This window comes from Mercenaria mercenaria, chromosome 14, assembly GCF_021730395.1.
Source record: "Mercenaria mercenaria strain notata chromosome 14, MADL_Memer_1, whole genome shotgun sequence".
Lineage (NCBI taxonomy): Eukaryota > Metazoa > Mollusca > Bivalvia > Venerida > Veneridae > Mercenaria > Mercenaria mercenaria.
The window spans coordinates 57,950,934-57,972,192 of NC_069374.1; the positions used below are offsets into that span (position 1 = coordinate 57,950,934).

General features: G+C 33.9%; 1 protein-coding gene across 1 annotated transcript; it reads right to left on the minus strand.

Annotated features, from left to right (window-relative positions):
- Positions 1 to 1,625: 1,625 nt before the first annotated feature.
- LOC128548291 (C-type mannose receptor 2-like) lies at positions 1,626 to 15,376 on the minus strand. Its single transcript, XM_053522775.1, has 7 exons — positions 14,849 to 15,376; positions 6,706 to 6,984; positions 5,884 to 6,063; positions 4,115 to 4,159; positions 2,886 to 3,170; positions 2,110 to 2,304; positions 1,626 to 1,716 (listed from the first exon to the last, which is right to left on the minus strand). The coding sequence occupies exons 1-7, from the start codon at positions 14,886 to 14,888 to the stop codon at positions 1,685 to 1,687; spliced, it is 1,056 nt and encodes a 351-aa protein (XP_053378750.1). The 5' UTR covers positions 14,889 to 15,376; the 3' UTR covers positions 1,626 to 1,684.
- Positions 15,377 to 21,259: the final 5,883 nt, after the last annotated feature.

Below are 21,259 nucleotides of genomic sequence, written 5' to 3' on the forward strand. Positions count from 1 at the left end.
AAATGAACTCTAGCCTACACATAACGACTATGATGACCAGCAAATTTTCAAAATTTCAAAGTCAAATATCAAACTCTTTAGACAAATTATCGAAAACTGAATCAATCTCAAGAAAGTCCAAGAAAACCCATATTTGACAAAGCTATGTAATCTTGCCTACAGGTAGACTGTTATAATTAACAAGTGATAAATGTTTCTAAGCCATGTGTCAAACTGTTCACAGAAAATATGAACTGGTACGATAAATTAAACCAAGATGTGTATGTTGAAAGGGGCCATAATTCGGACAATCTCCTTGATAGTGTAATGCACACTTGTCTGGACATGATGATGGTACACAAGTGTTAAAAGTTTCAAGGATATATTTGTTGAAAGGTTTCTTTTAAATGTGAACTAGTAAAAAATTTAACCAAGGCGTGATGCCGACGCCGCGGTGAGAAAGATTCCTTTATTTATTTTTCGAATAATCAAGTTAATTAAGAAATGCCACCAAAGTACCAAGACAGACCGGTGTTATAAAGGTTACTGACTTTTCCAAAGCGGTGTCCCTATTTACAACTAGATTTTTTGTCCGTTTAGTATTTTACTTTGTTTCTTGCCCAATATGTGTTGTTGTTGTTTTTTTCAACTTGTCTGCTCTCTCACTCTATCTATCTCTCTCTCTCGTTCTTGAACGGGTGGTGTGTTACTCGAGCAAGGCATATGATAATTAATGCAGGCACATGCAAAATAGAAGTAAGAACATGTTGCATCAGCATAATCACTACTGTGACAGTTGAAAACGAACAGAACAAATTCAGTCGTTTTTAAAATAGCTATCATAATAAAAATCACGAATTCGTGCGATGTCGTGACAAATAATCCTTACATTTAGAAATGACATTTCTCTAGAAAGCTTCAAAATACAAATGAAAGGACATTTCAGCAATTTATATGTAAGTATTAACTTTCCTATAGACCATTAGACCATTTTTTCCTGTATGTGTAAAACAGGAAATACCTTTTATCCGTAAATTTCTATGCCATTAAGGTTTCATATACGAACAGAACACGCATGTCTTAGTTCACCCGTGATAGAAGAAATCACAACTTGTGTAACGTCTCACGAAATAAACCTAACAACAGTTTATAAAAATATAGAAATCCTAAATTAAGTGTCCTTATCAACTTAAAAATTCACTTGACAAAATGTGTGACCCTTTTGACACGTACACCATTCGCTATAATACCGCCCTTGTAACATCTTCAATAAACAGTAAAATGCATTATTTGCAAGTTGATGAAATACAAGGTATTATAAATGAATATAATCCACAATATCCACAAGATTTGTTTATTTCTTTCCTTATTTTTTAACGATGTACGGAAAAGAAAATGTAGCTTTTCGCTAACACTGAATATATCTCACCTCGATGTGAGGCAATTATCACACTTCCATGTGAGATATATAGCATATTCATAGAAAACAAACAATTGTCCTCTTCAATGCTGAGAATAACTAGAAATGAGAAATTCTGAGAAAGGCTGAGTTGCGGGTCTGGAAAATGTCAATATTGTCGTTATTCTTTGGCAGTGTCATATAATTTCATTTCATACACAAATATCGAGAAAGATAAACAGATTTAAACAGTCTTTTTTCATTTTATTTCAGAAAGATACTCCAAATAGACAGAACTGCATCCATTTAGCCAATCAACGATGGTCCAGATGAAATAGCTTGAATAAGAAACACATTACAAATAAATATTTATTAACGTTATAAACTTTTTAAACGATTCTTGTCAATTCATAAAAAATCTAAATATCTTCAGGCTATCAATTACAAAAAATAAACTAAGGGCGTTTTCAAATTAAATTCATTATATTCGAAATGGCATATGCCAGAAGTTATCACAAAACTACTTTTAATTAAACACTGCAAAGTGTTTCTAGTTGGTGACTTAACTGCCTTCGTGGTGTGGGTCATTTCTTTTTAATGGAATTTGTTAAACCACATATATGTTTTTAGTTTGCATATAAAGCTTACATTACATTCCACCATTTTATTAACTAGTCGGCTAATTTTTCCAACCAGTCAACAGATTTGTTTCTAAAACTGTTTATACTTACGGTATTGACACAATAAAGGGTGTGTTTCTCCGGATGACGAGGTTCCGCCAAAAAATGAATGATGTGTGCTTCCGCATGGTATATCATCCCATTGCCCGTTTTTGTATGGTATAAATGTCACACAATCTTCTTCGCTAGAACTAGCATAATTGGACAGATGACCCGGTACCCAATTTGTAAACTGCACAGGCGCCCCTGAATAATAAAGATAATGAATTATGTGAATAAATAGCTTACAATGTAATGCAAAAATGATCTTTATGTAATTGCACAAAGCATATATCCAAAAGATTTTATAATAACATTTAATATCAAGTTATATGTTTAATTGTAAGAAAGGCCACGTGTGCGGAGCCAAAACAAGATAGTACTGGCCTTTTGGTGATAAACGGCAACTTTAGTGAGTTCGTACGCCATGTCATGCCAAAAACACTAGGAAATAACCAACAGCTGCGAGTCATCGTTTCTCCGTTAACGTTTCATTCGTGGAATTTTAATTTAAAAAAAAAACGATGCATGCACTTTAGACTCAATCGATATGAATTTATCGACCTGGAAGAAGTGGAATAACTCGCGAAGTCATTCTCGCATACCAGATGTCTACCCTGGTTCCCCAGTTGAACTTCTCGGATCTTTAAGAATACTTGACTGATGAGAACCTCGAGAACATGCCCTCAGGCGATATCTCTTTTTTTCAGATCGGTTAATACTCATATCAACCAAAATGAAAGCATTATTCTATAAAATATATAAATAAGAACAAAGCAACGTTTAACCTGATGTCCAATGAAAGCGTCCCTCTGAGTTATGGTCTGTTAACCCAATCCAGACAGCATGATCTCCAGAATATCTGTTTAGAAATCCTTGCAAAAATGCCTGCTCTTGTGTATTTCTTATGTAAGCAAGATTGCCTCCTCTGCTGTGGCATATTTCTTCGGCATGTTGCCAAGCAACCCTTGTTTTTGGAATAATTTCGTAACAGCTGTGGTCATACTGGCCAAGAATACCCTTGTCACGCATGGTTTGTTGACGAAGTCTATAGGGACACATGTTTGTATTTCCTAAAATCATATTCGCACTTCTTAAAACTCAGATATGTTATTTTATCAGACTTCTGATAACATTCACATGTTCAAAAACATATATTCCTATTTCCTTACCTTAAATTCTTATTAGCAGTTTTAAGACCCATAGTTATTTTTTCTACCGCTTTTACTAATAAACTTTGATAATGTGGCAGTTGATCCCAATACAATCGGCACTGCTTATTTTCCAATATAGGTAAATCAAACGATTGCTTTACAGTAGATCTGTGACGGATTATCTTTGAACACCCCTGGACTTATTGAACTAAACTGCCACATTATCAAAGCTTATTAGTAGTTGTATACCGTAATATCACAACTTTATCGAACGCTCTAAAACTCTTGTTTGTATTTACTTTAACAGATATTTCATATTTTTAAGTACCATTTTTATTTATAGGACTCACACCCATATTTCCTAAATCTCATGTTTGAAGTTCATAGAATCACAATTTGCATTTTCTCAAAGTTATATTTGCATTTGTGGAAACTCATGAGTTTACTTACTGAAAATATTATGTGCTTGTTGTAGAAATAAACTGATAGTACATTATAATAAAATATGAAATGAGTTTATATTTTCTAATGGTAATAATTGTAATAACTACTGCAGTTGTTTCACTCTTGACATTTGATTTAGCACTATAAGCGGTAGTCTTACTTAACGAGAAAAACCCTACAAGTATTGTTCCACGAAATAAATGTAACTAATAGAAACAAATTTTCTTAATTCATCTCCAAACAAATCAATGAACTAAATGTAAACATAGATAAAATTGAATGCTTTGTTGATAAAACTAAATAACTATGTATTTATATTTGGTATAGACTAGTTCCCTCAACGTTATTGTACATCTTCATTTGATCCTCACAAAACAATTGAGAGACGTTTGGTATGCACAAAGCTTGTGACACATTACCGTCATTATTTAAGGGATCAACCGTCGTCGGCGGTGGTACTGTCGCTGAAAAAGCAAAATGGAAAATGTTTAAGTAATAATTTGTCCAAAACAGTAATTGTGTCATTGTACGAAATCAGTGTGTAAAGTTAAAATGCACATTATTTATATCCCAAGAACAAACCTCAATGCCAATTCAATCAACGAGATAATGTTTATTTTATACCTACATAAAATCTATCAATTATACAGCTTGCATTTCACAAGGAAAAACGAACAAGCTGAACAATCCCGTATTGTACCTTCCATATTGTATGTTGCCTGACTTATCATTAATATGCATGAGCTGAAAAATAGCTAGATCTTGGATTTGTATTCGGCTTTCTTAGATTTTGCAAGGACGTAGCACACTCGGCGCATTCCGAATACAGCATCCCAGATCGAGCTACTTTTACAATAACTCTTTTATATTGTCTCGTTTTTAACACGATGTACAGCGCGATGGTATGACGACCGCTATGAAGAATTTACTCTGACGTAAAAAAGGATATAATGCATTTTTAATCATAAAGACCTTTGTTTATCTACATTCTAGCTTCCTAATTAAAATCTGTTCTGTAGTGAAAACATTGCTAATAATCTAATCATCATTGATCCGGTGAACAATAGACTGATCATCATGCGGCAATTGGACGTATACGTCCTGACGTTCTATCACCGGTCCGCACCATAATTTTGTTCTTTGCTTATTATATACTGCTTAATTTCTCTAATAGACTGAAAACAAATAAGGTCATGATAAAATACCTTCTAATTTTAAACGGAAATGGTTTAAATATTTCATTGACCTGCTTACGAAATTAAGAACTGAATTAATGTGGCGGCAATTTCTGTCAATTTATGCTGTCATGTTGGCGAGTGTCGTTCGTATTTGTTGTATAGGCTTGCTACTTTGTCACTTTGGCGAGTTGGTGTGTTTGAAGGGTGCTAACATTCAAATATCCCAAAATAATTTGCGCGTAAATACGATAAATATTTTATTTGTCATATTGATGCTCTTATTCTGTTGCTGCTGCATGTTCGCTTACTTCAAACACACCAAAAGATAATAAAGGTAGATTTCTCAAAAGCTCAATACACCAAAAACCCAGCCCCGGGGCCACGCATTTACATAGTAGGCCCTCAAGAAAAAGAAGCTGTAATGGAAAAATATTTCAGACGGGTTACTTCAAACATCCATCAAGTACATATTAATTTATGCTAAATATTGACAGATAGGAAGGAAATTGTAAGGGGCGAAATATGGTCAGGGGTAGGGTGGGGAATCCGAGGGGGGAAAGTTGAACAATGACGACTATACAAGGGAATGCCGTATTCTTTAAAACAGTCCCAATAACGCAATAATGACAAAACTTTTTTTAATCTTCATTGTTGTTGCACCACCATATAGTAACACTGAGTGATTGCAAATTCATGATTAATAAAGAAATCAACAGGCGATCAGCCTTACTCGTAAATATGCAGGTTATCGTTAGTTGAAGGGCGGTGCTACTGTACTTACATTACATATACGAATGACCATAAAACAAGATATTATGTGAGCAATTATAATATATAGAAAAATTGTTTTCAATTTTCTAAATCTATGATTGCTTAATAGACATTTAGACTATTTAATCTATAAATTATGTAACTTTGTTTGTTTTTTTTTGTGGTTCTTCAAAAATCTAATTCAAAGCAAACAATAAAATCAATCTTTATTGAGTTAATTATTTATCAATTGATCTTACCATACTGGCATATATATGCATGGCGTACGCCTTGAAATAATTCTGACAAGGCATTATCACCACCGCACTCTATATCATCCCACTGTCCATGAGACGGTGTTATGAAAACACAGTCCTCGGAATTGTGGTACCTGTAATCTTTCCGCCCAGGCTTCCAATTTGTGTATGTTACGGTATTTCCTGAAAACCAAAATTAATATCTGAAATATGATACGTTCGAATTTTGTTTATGAAATGAAACAATTTGTTGTCTTATCACACTTTGTTATAGTGTTGTTGCATTTTCTGATCCTATGTGATCATAAAGTCCATTCAATCTATTTGTAATAAAGTTCCGCTTACACTAGTGCTGGGAAGCATGAGGGGTATTTCAAGTTATATTACCTCCCTTCTTTTATGAACAGGCTTAATCAAACTGAGTCTGCTAATATTTGAAATTATCGTATTCTATCCTTCCAATGGATCTACTTATAGATTTATAATACGACAAAAAAGCCTTATGGCGAAAATAAAACAAAATTATGTCCATGTATTGGGACATATTATACGATTGCTGCATGCCTTTTAAAAACCACTGTTTAAATGTGTCAGAATATCCTTTGGAAGCTTAGTATCCGCTCTACTCTGTCAAAGGATTGTCCTAGATTTCATTGAATAAGACAGAAACTTCCTATCTTACGAATTATTCTTCTTTGGTTTTCATCGAAACCATGTAAGGAGGAATTGTAGATAACCAATATGACAAAATAACTGACCAATGCAGGAAGCAGTTGTAACACGCAGAAGATTAAAGATTTTCAACAAAATCGCGTGTGTTATTACCTGACGTCCATTCAAAACTCTCCTCGTTATTTCTGTCATGCAGACCTATCCATACAGTTGAACTGTGATATTTTACAAGAATATTATAAATATAGTCTTGCTCCTGTTGGCTTGCAATATGTATCAAATGTCCTCCGTGACGTTCACAATTGGATTCAGCATGAGACCATGAAACACCTGTTTGAACAATTTCGTAGCAACTTTGTCCAAACTGTGCAATAAGTTCTCTTGAATTTTGAGCAAGGTTTCGCAGTCTACTTGGACACATTTCAATATGTCCTGAAAATAAATGCATAAAAACGAATTTGTACTATAAAAAGAGAGTATCGTAAAATAAAATGTCCAAAATATCTTAATCTGACTGAAAATAAACGCATGTATGAGTGTGATCAATACATACATCTCATTATTTTCACTAATAAAGGGAACGTATTTTACCTTTAGAATAACTCAAGACTTACAGAAGGAGACAACAATACCAAATGTCGTAAGATTGATCAAGCATGTATGCTTAAGTTCGATGTTGGGCACTAAATGGCACAGAGTAAGAAAACAATTATCTGCCAGTCCGAACTACAAACTTTTTACTGGGTGATTTCCCTACCGCTGAACTCACCAGCTTCCTTGTGCTGATTGTTTTGGAGCGTCCGGTGAATCTGGGGCCCAGTGGTTATGGTCATGGACTTCGAATCACTTTTTCAACACCGTAATGTGTTTGAATCCTCGCCCGTTATGTAATAATTTTTCATGTTAATAAGTCTTGTAACTGACTTGCGAATGGTCGGTTGTTTTATCTCGATGCCCGCCGGTACATGAAATACTACATTTGTATTTGGATGGGTATATCTCCAGAATATACAGTTTAAATTATGCCAAATGAATTATACTTGAGTTTATGACCTAATAGATAAAATACATGTGTTCTTCCCTGAGGTGACCAAATTCGTACCTAGGCATGTTTATGATGAAATTACACGAGTGTACACGAGTACGGTGTGTTAAAACGCTTGAAACTCAGATATATCAAAACTTTTCGCTGCACATTGCTATTGAAACCCCCTAAAAGCTGCTTGCACCTATAATATAGGCCTAGAGCTGGAAGGTGAAACCCCCCCCCCCCCCCCCTATAGGGATTTTTGTAGACCCCATTAGTTTTGAAGCCCCTTGTATGTAGATCATATTTCTGAATTCTGCCATCTGGCAAGCGGGTTCTCTATGAGTTACAGCCTGTTATTTACGTTACCTTAACAGTTATTTAATAAATGATAAAACTGCAATGTGGTGATTTATATGGTAGAAACAACTAGAATCATTAGCAAGTGGGTTCAGTGATATGCAGAATATGCTGTTGTCAATGTTCCTGCCTAGTTTTGTTCTCTAAATCGATCAATTCATTTTATAATTTACGTTACCATTATAATTTATAAAAAATACTCGTATCAATTAATACAATAGGTTTAATTGTCAGAAAATATCAAATATGTCTAAAGTATAGTATTTTCAGATACACAATACATTAATATTTAAAAATTTATTGTTCAACAGTTTTAAGAACAAGTACGTTACCATTATTATATACGTTACTAAAATTTACGATATATAGCTTTTCATTTCTCAGTCAATAGATTGTTTATGTAATCCTTATAATTATTTCAAACTTAGATAATGCAAGTATCTTATCAAGTTCGATATGAAAATGCATATAGCACAGCACTGACATTGTAACCTACGTTATGATACGTTACTTAATGTGTATTTCAGTAAGTGAAAAATACACGCTTACAACCGCTTATCTGTTTAACCAGATAAATTCACATAAACCAAAATTGAGAAACAATTAAGTTGCGGCGTTCAGTCATCTAAGTCGTCATAATCACTGTCTGTAACGTGTATGGTGTCAGTTATATTAGTCATTTCTACTTCTTCAAAGTCGTCATCAGAGTCATCAGTCACAGATGCCGATGTGTCACAATCTCAGCTAGACTCATGTCCATACCATTATATGAACTCGGGAAATTGCCAGCAAGTACTTGATACTTTGCAAGAAACATGTCATATATAAGTTTATTGATGTTATTGTATTATTCAGTCCATCTGATCAGTGATGTGTATGAACTACTTTTGCTAATATTGCAACATACACCTGTTGATGTTTTTTCCTACTAATTTGAAGGGTGTAACTTTTCCTGTGCGAACAAAATCACTGGTTGTTTCAACCAGTCAGACAGAGTATTGCAGGCAAAATTGGGCAGATTCTTTCTCCTTTGCTTATCAAGATTTTGTGAGCATTTATATGGCGTCTCTTATTGCCTGTTCCAGGGTAAAATAAAACAGTATTTCATGTTTTTGAAGATACTGTTTTCACTATTTGACATGAATGCATTTCAGTCACATGGTACTTTGGTCTTTACTCCTGACAAGTAAGAATTTTGGAGCGGATCCACGTCTTCCACGCTGATATGATTTGACTGAGGACTCTAAGTGTCAGTTACAAAATTGACACGAGCTGTCTTAGGAAGTTGAATAAACACAGCTTCAGCTACGTCTTGGAATGTTGCAGGGATGGTTACTAAGCTTTGCAGCAGGGCGTTACTGTCCATCAACAAAACAATGTCATCTTTTTTAGAGGGCTGCAGCCTCTACATAGTGAAATATTTTTTGACTTGTCTGTTTTCATTGACATTCCAGTCGCAGTAGCTATAACGGTCAGGTGACAGGTCCTAAAGGAAAAGAAAGTGTCAATTCTAGATCTATGTTGTGCTGAACAGCTAAAAGTACCAACTGTTCATACACGTTACTGCTCTTATCTGTAGTATTTTGTTTTGAGAACTGGTTTCTTTCCTTTTAACTTCAGCTGTGGCAAATATATTAAGTTTTCTTCTCTTAATGGGGTCTTGGAAAGGAACTGATTTTTCAATCAATCTTCTTTTGATAATCCATCCATTGTCTTTTCACCTATTTCAGTTGCCTTAAGGTCATGAGTGACTTCTGCTTTTGCATGAATACCAGACCACACGTAGTAAATTTTATCTTTGTTGTTTTATTTTTTGTCGGCCTGGAATGGGTTCGTGAAGGATTCTATGCTATCATAATCCTGTTAACTTCTTCACTCAAGCCTATCCGAGCAGGTTATACTTCTTTGTGGTCGAACATGTCTTCTCTATGTATGTCTGCATTCTGAAGTGTTGCTTCAACACACCTGGCCCTGTAATGACGGGTCATGCGCCAATGGAAATATGCAGCATAGTTTCTACTGAAACCAAGTATGCCAACCACACACTTTGCATGTTTGTTAATTGTCTGCTCTGTAGTAATATCTACTGCATTTCTCAATGCTGGTACAGAAGACCCAGATACACTAAAATAATTACTTCAGAGTAGCCCTTCTGCACCTGGATCAATATTCAATAATGTTAACAGGTAAACGAGGAGGTAGCGGGCATAATTATTGCGGTCAAATGCGAAGAACAAAGAGCACAGTTTGTGCAGATATGATATATGTAAATCAAAAGCATAAATCTGTGTTGGCTTGATGAGCAACATTATTATGTGAATTATGTCGACATACATTAACCAAAATTGAGCAGTTTTGCCACTTTCACCCTTTCTGATCACTGATCTGCTCACTTCTGTTGAAATTCTCTTTTTATTTCAAACAATTTTTCTTTGCATGAACCTTCAGACCGTTTCTGTAATGTTAGTGCCTTCTTAAATGCTTTCCTTGTGGGATTCTGCCTCTTCAAACTTGCGTAGAAGCAAACGCTCAAGAACTTCCATTACAGTCATGTGTAATTAAGGGTATGGTTGTAGCGTTTACCTGGTGTTACTTCATCAAGTGAACCACTAGAACAAATTCCTTATTCTATTGGAAGTTCTACAAGACCATTGTCCTTCGTTAATTTTCCTACAGACCCAAATATGGAGCAGATTGTGTGAAACACACCCATTCTAACAATTCGTTATGTTACCAAGTCCATCTCAAGACTGCAGAACCAAAGAATACGCCTTCTTAGCAACAGCCGAGTCACATGTCACTATAGTATATTTCTGGCTAACTTAATTACTTGCATCTACTGACGTTTTTAACATATGCTGGACTGTAGCATTATCATTGATTGAATAATTCCAAGGTGCCATATATATGAAACAAGTTTGAGCACTCACTCTCTGCAAATCATTTATTTATTTATTTATTCATTTATTTATTTCTATTTCAATCAATTTCATTTTCCACTCAACGAAATCAGTTTCATTTCACGATCATGAAAACTGATTTTCTGTTACTCTTGTTTAAAGAAAACTATATATAATTTATGTTATTAGTAATTTTCGTTACATAGATTTATACTTTATGATATATTTATACGTTTTAAAATATATATTACATATTTATGGAATTTGTACACGTTACATATCTGTTTAAACAAAATATTTTACCATATCCCAGATATTTTTCGACTTTCGTAAAAAAACAATTATTATAGATTTGAAACGCATATTGTCAACATTATATCATTTTATCTTCTTTACTATACTTTATCGCTTATTTTTTCGTAATAATTAGAAATATTTCACAATCGGTAAAATTATGTCAAGCTCTCATCTGTTATAACCACAACCTCTTTTTATAACACCTCTGACATAGACATTTCAAATAAAATATAAAATCACATAGTTATATTTTCTATTTTCGTCACAATTTTTGGTAACGTACGTTTGATAACGTAAAGCACATGCCTATAAGTGTCAATTTTACCTTCAAGATATAAATCTGTATATTCTGCCTTTATATATTGACATATTGTGTAACTATTAAACCATTTATGGCTAACTGTAGTGCCAGTCAGTATTTTCTAGAAATTATTAATGGTAACGTATAAAGTAGGCTGTAACGTAAAAAGAACCCAACTGCCAGAAGGCAGAATTTCTGGAATGATAGCTCATATTATATGCTTTAAGAAAATCATAGCGTAGAAATATCCCTAGAGGGGGGGATGGGGGGTTATTGTCAGCTCAAGGTCTAATAGTTTCTAAGGAAGCGCGTTATTACATTGTATCAAATTTTTCTGAATTGCCCTCGTAGTAAGAGATAACGTATCGTTTTCTTTAAGAAACGAATTGAACGTACTTGAAAATCTACTACAAATAATATAATACTGTAAGATTAAAATTGAAATCTTAAAAACGACTACTACTTCCATGTTTATTGCTATAACTATTTGTTTTTGATTAAAACGGAACTTGTATCTACATTATCAAGTGACAAATTATATTGTGCCTGTTGCCCATTTCGTTAAGACTGTCGCCTTTACGGTACAATGAGACTTATGAACAGTTCGCATTTGAGTTTTGTAGATCAGCACTTGAATGTTATATATTGTCATAATTGTAACAGTCATGAAAATGTAAGCGAGGTTGTACGAATAAATAAATTCTATGCAAGGAGAGACCGAACCATCGTCCTTTTGCAAAGTTTTGGAAAGTTTGAAGCAAATAAGGCTAAAAAAAGTAAAGGATGAGGTGGAGATACGTTTTGCTATATTTCTTGAAGCAAAACTATCAACGGACCATAACTACCGAAAATATAGTCACAGAAAAAATCTTTCATTTATTGTCATCTGCTTGTTCGTTTGTGACAGTTTCAAGCAAATCAGGCTAATAGTGTGGGAGAAGTTGGACAAAAACGGGACGTACGGACGGACGTTTTTATGGACGTTAGAACTTCAGCAACGCTCTATGCTCCCTCGTAAATATGGGGGCATTAACTTAAACGGTTTCTCTATCATCACCTTCAAAGTTAGTTTATAGTTAGAATAATGTTTAACAGCAATTGAAGTTATGGAAAAGATGGGTCAATCAGGAAAATAATACGTTATATAACTTCCTTTGCAGGAGCAAATTTTACTGAAAAGTCTGAATACTTCGGATGATAACTTTCTGTACGAAGAAATATCTATTCAGCGGTTGTAAGCGTCCTGATTTTAAATGAAAATTTACTAGATATTCAATTGCAATTTACAGATATGAAAAATTTTGCCTAAAAAATAGTTAAACAATGAATATATTTCTTTTACACTCAAGAAAGTTTTAAAATAACTTAATCCACTCATTGCAAGTATGTCATTCATGCAACGTGTATGTAAATAGACATTTATCATCATTCATTTAATCCGATCTAATAGATCTTATATGGATGGTCCCTTTGCGATACGCAAAGCATTACCTTTGTCACATATGCGTGTTGTAACTCATGCAAAAACAGAATCCACAGCTTGTTTCTACAAAATCAAATGTTAATGAATGCAAAAGTCGATTACAAACCCGTAAACACCCATTACTTCAAGTTTTTTCAACCTTGTCGCAGATTTATTTAAATTGTCATCGGCTCTGAGTCATGCTAAATAAATACGTTCTTCAATACATATCACTGAAGCATTATTAGGCCAAAAGACCAAATAACATTCAGTTAATTTGGAGCGATAGAGACAACGAAGATAAGACAAGCAGGCTGTGATACTCGTGTGACATCAATAACCGAGTCAACAATGCACATGAAGGCGTTTTACAACGCAAAAAAAGCAACTCAAACTTTCATTTTTTGCACATCTTGGTCATTTTTATCATTCAACGGTGTCTCGACTTTTGCAGATATTTGGCATTCCTCAGGTACGATCGAATATCCTTATATCTTATAAAATAGTTTCACTGGCAGTAGTTACATGAAATACAACAAGAACGCAACATGCACATAAAACAAAGATCTTGCATTGAGTATCACAAAAGTGGATATTGCGTTAACATTTTTCTTTTATTTCGTGTACCATTTCTGCTTATCTGATCATCGATTATACAAGTCTATATAAACCATGTACCCTCTGGGCAAGGCCAGTTTTACTTCCGTGGGGATAATTTGAACAATCTTGGTAAAGGGCTACTGATGCTACATACCAAATATCAAAGCACTGTGCCATGCGGTTTTGTATAAGAATATTATTGTTTTCAAAGTTTTCCCTATATAAGTCTATAAAAATCTTATGACCCCGAGGGCGGGGCTATATTTGACATAGGGGGACAATTTAAACAATCTTGGCAGAGGAACGAGATCTTATGGTGATACAAATTGTGTGCAAGTTTGGTTAAAATACAACCATAAATGAAACTGCTTTTGTGCAGACAAGTCCAAAATAGCCAATTTCTGATCCTTTTGGAGACTCTAGGAATATAGCTGGTTCAGAAAGGAACCGAGATGTTATGGTGATACAACTTATTTTCAAGTTTGGTTAAAATCCAATCATAAATGAAAATGCTATTATGCAAACAAGACCAAAATAGCCATATTTGGTCCTTTCAGGGGCCGTAACTCTAGAACCAATGGTTGAATATGACTAATTTAAAAAGGAACCAAGCTCTTATAGTGATGAAAAGTTTTGTGCAAGTTTGGTGAAAATCAAATCACAAATGAAACCACTTTTGTGCAGACAAGACCAAAATAGCCAATGTTTGCTTTTTCGGGGGCCTTAACTCTAGAATCCATAGTGGAATACGACTGGTTCAAGAAAGGAACCGAGATCTTATGGTTATACAAGTTGTGTGCATGTTTGGTTAAAATTAAGTCATAAATGAAACCACTATTATGCAGACAAGAAATTGTTGAAAGACGCACGACGGACGACGAACATCAATTGGTTACAAAAGCTCACCTTGAGCCTTTGGCTCATGTGAGCTAAAATTCACGAATTTAATTCTTATCACAAATACAGACTTTTTATAGCTATTAATTTTTCTTCAATATATTCTCGTCTCATGATATGTGCTAATTCTGAAGTCACATTTGTCACATAGCATCCACGCCACATTTTAAAAGAAATATAAAAAAACGAAATTACAGTTAATCGCGAAAGCTGTTAAAATTATACACCACTTTCTGAAGATATACGCCACTAAATGTCTGAGGCGTACGCATTTCTTCAATTTTAAAATACGTTTCACAACAATTTATTTCGTACGAAAGAGAAACATTTCTATGATTTGCAAGTATCTGAAGTTATCAGTTATTTATCACTGCTGGTAGCTGGCATAAGATAATTCTAGAACAGGATTCAACGTATTGAACATATTACAATCAATGAGTCAGGATAATTACCTTGAAGATTACTCGGCATTGGAGGTGTTGTTGACTGCATTGTTGTGGTCTGCTTTTTTGTCGTTGTTATTCTCGTTGTCGTAGTTGTCGGCAATGTACCCGTTGTCTGTGTTGTTGAAGGTTTAGTCGATGGAGTCTGTTTTGTTGTAGCAGAGGTAGTAGGTGCCTGGGTAGTGGTAGTTGTTGTTGTTGTAGTTGCTGTTGTTGTGGTAGGCCTCTGTGTAGTCGTAGTTGATGTCGTTGTAGACACAGTACTCGTTGTCGGAGCTGGTGTTGACGTAGTGGATGCTAAAGTCGTAGTAGGTGTGGTAGTGGGTCGTGTCGTTGTAGTCGTTTCTCTTGTAGTCACAACAGGTGTTGTGGGGACAGTAGTTGTTTGAGTTGTTGTTGTTGTTGTTGCTTTTGATGTTGATGAAACGACTGTTGTAGTTGTTGGTGCTTGCGTGGTAGAAGCTGCAAAAGTTGTTTGTGCTACTGTTGTTTGTGCAACCGTTGTTGTAGGCACTATGAATTAAGTAAAAATGTTTAAATTATAAAATAAGAGCAACTGAAAATCGAACAAGACAATAATATTCTTAGATATTCTTAGCTCGTTAATAATAATTCCAAACTGTTTGAAAATGTGTTTTCTATTCAATTCTATAATCGTGTCTGAAATACACAAACAATATATGCTCATATGCTGCAATGAGCTAAGGATATTTTTATCTTTCAGTATAATTATGCAATGTTAATTATAAAATGTGGTGGAAAGACATTTACGGTAGCTTTCTTTAGTATTTCAAGTTTTAATCACATCTTAATCGGTTATTAAGATTTGTAATAATATGCAAACAGAACGACACATACACAACAAACTCGTGTGAACTGACCATAAGCGTTTCTACCTACCCGCTTCTTTGTTCCGATGAGGTCTATAAATACCTTATAGACTTAAGAGGTCTATAACAAGTTCCAGACATGCCCTACCTCTACAGTTAACACGAAAATGGCGAAAAATCTCAAATTCCTGTAGCGGGAATCGAACCCGAGGCGCACGGATGATAGTCCAATGCTCTAACCACTGAGCCAAGTTGTCGACACACTTACGCAGTTGCCAGAGATTAAATTTAAAGTTATCCCTAAGCAACCGAAACAATGCAGTAGAATCATGAGAAATCCGTGAGTACGTTTTAAGTGAGGAATTTCCAACCAGTTTTACGTATCTTGAAAATTGATCTAAACATGACTTTACTTTAAAGTTTTAACATTCAATTCGTAAAAGGTCTTGATATTTGTTTGAAAGTTAATACGGGCCAACTCGTCCGTCAGGGAGGAGAATGCTTCATGAAACAGGACATTTTATTTTACAATGAAAAATAATGATAATGATATACAGTCAAACCAGTGTTAAAGACCACCTCTGAACAGAGACCATCTGGCTTTAAAGACCACTTGTTTTGTTTCGCATCTTAACATCGAAAGTGTATTTTAACCTGTGAATAAAGACCACCTCCCAGTAAAGACCACATTTTTGCTCTTCCAAGGGTGGTCTTTATAGACAGGTTTGACTGTAATTGCAAAATTAATACAAACAACACATAAAAAATAATGACAATTTATATAATTGCAAAAAAATACAAACCACACAAATTTCATCCAGGTTAATCATTTTAAAATGTGCTATTGTAAATTGTGGCGATTTTCTGTACAATCAACATGGAACAAAAATTTAAAAAATAGCCCAGGTTAATGATCGTGATACCTTTCAAACATGTCTGAAATAAGATTGACAATTTAAACATATTTAAAGGCAGCTTTTTAGATAGTAGTAATTGGTGGGTAACTGGTCAAAGTACATTTCTTGTTTACTGAAAAATGTTCTTATTTTGCTGAATGTCGTTAATTCAAATCAAATTGACAGATGACATTTTTAAATAGGATATTAAGATATTTTTGCACTGCACAAAGAATTGTCGACCTGACAGTCTTTCATTCGTGTAAAACAGTCAGTTTCCTGGATTTACAAAATCCCTTTAAGGATGGAAGACATACATCCCGGACAAGAATTTACCGACGCAAACACGCATGGACGCTCGCACGGACGGATGGACAGTGCGATTTTTAAATGACCATCTTGCAGGCATAAAAATACTTATAAAATACCATTCGCGTCAAATTCTGACTAACTGACTGGGCGCACATTGATGATATCAGAAAGAGACTATAATCTTCCGAATATTAGCAAAATGTGCACGGATTTGTCATGGAAACATGTCATGTCCTAGCTGCTGACAAATATATTTATAGGAGCGTAGCAAGTTGGGCCTTTTGTTATATCAATAGTATCCGATAAATTGTAGCATATATTCTCTTGTTTTTTCTTCTAACTATTTGTTTGTAATCATACATACACTTTACAAACGTCCTTCAAATCCGAAACCAGTCTGGACTATGTAAAACAAAGAAGCATGTAGGTAAGTCAGTTATCATTCTCGGAATAGGTCTGAGTTATAAATAAATACAAAGAATACTAATAACGAAATGGAAAATAATGAATTTTAAAGGTGAAACGATTTTATATGTAAACGTTAGAGTAAGCATTCCTTAGATACCTATTGTGTGACATGTGCATACATAATTGCATGAATTCGTTAGCCAAACCCAATCTAGTGACCAACTATTTCCTCTCACATTAATGGAAATTATTCTAATAATACTGCTATAAAACGGCTATACTACAACATGACAGGTGGACAATTTAGGCCCTGCTTTCATTTATTTAATCTGTATACTTATTCAGTCAATCTCTTCAGAATAGCGCAACGGAATAACTGTACTATTTTGTATTTTCCGTTATGGTAATTATACATAATATGCAATCGAAAAAGAGAAATACGCGTATAGTGTTACAAATCAACAGTTACACATATTTTGCCAATATAATGTGTTTAATGTCTAAACAATTTATGAACGATATAGTACTTTTTAAACATTTGAAAATCGTGAATAGGGTATATTTGATTTTGTACTCTGTAAAAAGCATAAAATCCCGAAATGTAAAAATATATAATAAAACTTAATGGAAAACCTATTATACTATAGTTTGATAGCTGTACATAAATTAAACACTGCAGAAAAAATGGTGGAACCCAACTCCCGCTAAAATAAGATAGTTTTCTGAGAAATAAAAAAACCCAATCATTACTACACTTATGTGTTATATAAATGATTCTTTAAACAATTACAGAAATACAGGACGAATATTATTTCAATTTCTGTTCCAAATATGGTTTCTTCGATTTAGCTAGGAGTCAACTTTCTTTACATGTCACAAATAAGCACGTCATGAACTGATCAAAACTAGAATAATATATACTAGGTTTATTTTGATAATAGTTCGATTTGGGATCCTGTTTACGGCTCGTGTTGATTTTGCCAGGTCGGCTGTGATCTGCATTGGAGAATAAAAAGTCACAGATCCAGCTATTGAAATAATGATCCTCGAACTGTATCCTCCAACCTTTTTGTTTGTTGTTATGTTATCTAGTTTATCTGATAAAAGTATGTTACAATAGAAAGGGGTGTAGTTTTTGTGTGCTCTATTTATAGAACTGTATCGGGTCCTGCATATGAAATTAGTCCGGCAACATATATGAATTCAAAATGTAAAATACGTATTTTTTATTGCCTGCTCATACATATTTACTTGCGAAATACAAGCTGTATTTTTTACGGTATTTATATAAGTATATATAATAAAGTTGAAGGGGCCGAGTGGTTAAGGTCGCTGACTTCAAATCACTTGCCCCTCATCGATGTGGGTTCGAGCCGAAATGTATGTGAAGCTAACCATACTTTATCATACTTCCATCACTTAAAAGAGGTTTGCATATAATTATTACATCAAATCCGTTAATCCTGCAACTGCTTTTTGTGCGGTCATGGTTGTGGTAGTTGAGGAAAGCGGGTTTCCACTGCATGGTGAGTAGCGCAATAATTACTTCAGTGCTAGCTGAATTATAACTAAATAGTATCTTAATCGCTCACTGCATTCACGCACCTGGTTTTATAAAAATGAGTATTTTCTTATTATACCTTTAGCAGCAGCCGCATTTTTGTGCATTTTTCTCCATTGAAACAGCAAATACAGTTTTTTTTTTTATTCTCAACTAAGTACTATGACATTATTATCTTCTCATTGATTGCTAGTTACATACAGAATTGTGAAGATATCGCCAGTATTTTTATTTTGATCATAGTATTAAGACGTGATGAACGGACAAACTGGATGAATTCTAAAATTCCGTCAAAATGCTAAGTAAGAATTAGAAATTTAATGAAAAGTAAAGAGACATTAAAACATGCGTTCTTTATTTTCGTAAAATTATCATTATAAAGTATTCAATTCTTTTTATCAAAAAGCATTGTTATACTAAATGGAATTATATCGGCATGTAATCAAATTGAAACGCAATTTCTTTCACTAAATTGTCTCTTAAATCTATAACGGATTGGGGTTTTAATGATAGAAAAAATGTCATAATGTACCCGCCCTTGAATATAAATGCATTTTAACATTTTACTTGTGGAAAGGCATAATTATTTTGGATGGGTTATGACTTTTGTACTTTATCTTTAAGGTCGAATCACTCGCCGTGTTCGAAAGCCCGCTTAGGGTTGTAGAATTCTTTCACGTGAGGAGGCTCTCCAACGCTATCATTTGTAACGGAATCTGGTTTGTTCTAGCCTATTACATTTATGCCTGGAGTGATTGTATACAATGTAGAAAATAAGAAAACAAACCAAAAAAAAAAAAAAAAAAAAAAACCAACAACAACAAAAAAACAACAACAAGGAAATGAATTAGTATAAGTTTTCGATGAAAGCTTGTTTTCAGATCTTTTACATTATTTAAATTGTAGATCTTATTGTATGGACGTACTTTATGTACATGATGTATTAATAAATACTGTTTCAACTAAAAACAAACTATGTATGTTGGTATCACAATTAAGCGTTCATGGACTTTGCTCCGCAGCGCAGTACATACTATGACGTTCAGTTTTGAAAGAGTTACTTGAAAAAGTTTTGGTCGGAAATATTTTATCTTTTTTTAAAGCAGATAGGTATTCATCAAACACTTTGAACATTTTACATTTTTACAATATTATTATGTCTGCAACAGATATTTTTAACAGTATATATTTATATTCATTTTCACTTAATGATTTTAGATAAGCTTTACTATTACCGTTTTCAATATAACTTCTTCTCGGCGATATATGATCTTTTTGTAGTGATTCGCCGTAAAACCCAACTCACTCATTAACAATTAAGCGTTCGTCTTTCGTTTGTGTTCTTCTTTTGAATAATTATTAGGAATACGTTTATAAATGGGATAAAATAAAATCATTGTTGGAAAATGTATACCAGGTGCTTTTACAGTAAAATCTTTGACAACATTTGCCAATATCGTTGTGAAATTACTAGGGGACATTTGCAATGGACATGTTAATGATCTGGCTAAACACACCTGAGAGTGATCAAGAAATAAAGTAAACAATCCTTAAATATTACTTATACACCCAGTACTAGTGTACTGTTCCACGTAGACACTTATATGTATCTAAGATATTTCTTAGGCTTTGGAATATGTTGAGATTTGTTTCAACCAACCTTCGTCTTAAAGTCGTGGATGATTTACACACATTTTATATATGAAAATTATTAGCAATATATTACATGTGTTAACTGAAATATACATGTTCAAAGCAGTTAGAATTAGATATTTAATTTTAGATTGCTAGGACAGACAGATGATGCCGATTGAATGGGCTATCAGTAATCGCCGATTTATCATTAAGGAATAGCATGAAGTGTATTAAACAAATATTTCTTTACACAGTTTGTTGTATTCAATGCCACAATTTATTTATTACTGTGAACACAGAGACGATTCTTCTGTTTCCCAATTTTGTGATGCAAGCCATGATTGCTTTCTATCATAATACACATTAGAATTCAGTTATACTGTGGTATGTTTTTCAAAAGTTTGAAGACATGGTTCTGATAATTACTCTCCAAAAATAAAAATGGTCAAAGGCGGTACATGTATCCCTCAATATTATAGACAACTTATCAGAATATTAATCAACACGCGAAGCTTCTTTGCCATACAAATAAAATTACATGAACAAGAAAAAAACTAATAAGTCCTCAAGTAATCTGACACGAAGCCTTAAGATAGGGACGCATTCAAAAATCAACATCAGAGCGTGCGCAATTACTATAAAATGTGTCACGTATAAACGGTATACTTTTTCTCCCAATATCGTCTTCGGAAATATTATTATTTTAATTAGTGACGTCGTTTCCTACTTTTGCATAATCCTATGCATTAAAGATAATTAAACTATTCCATAACTGAAG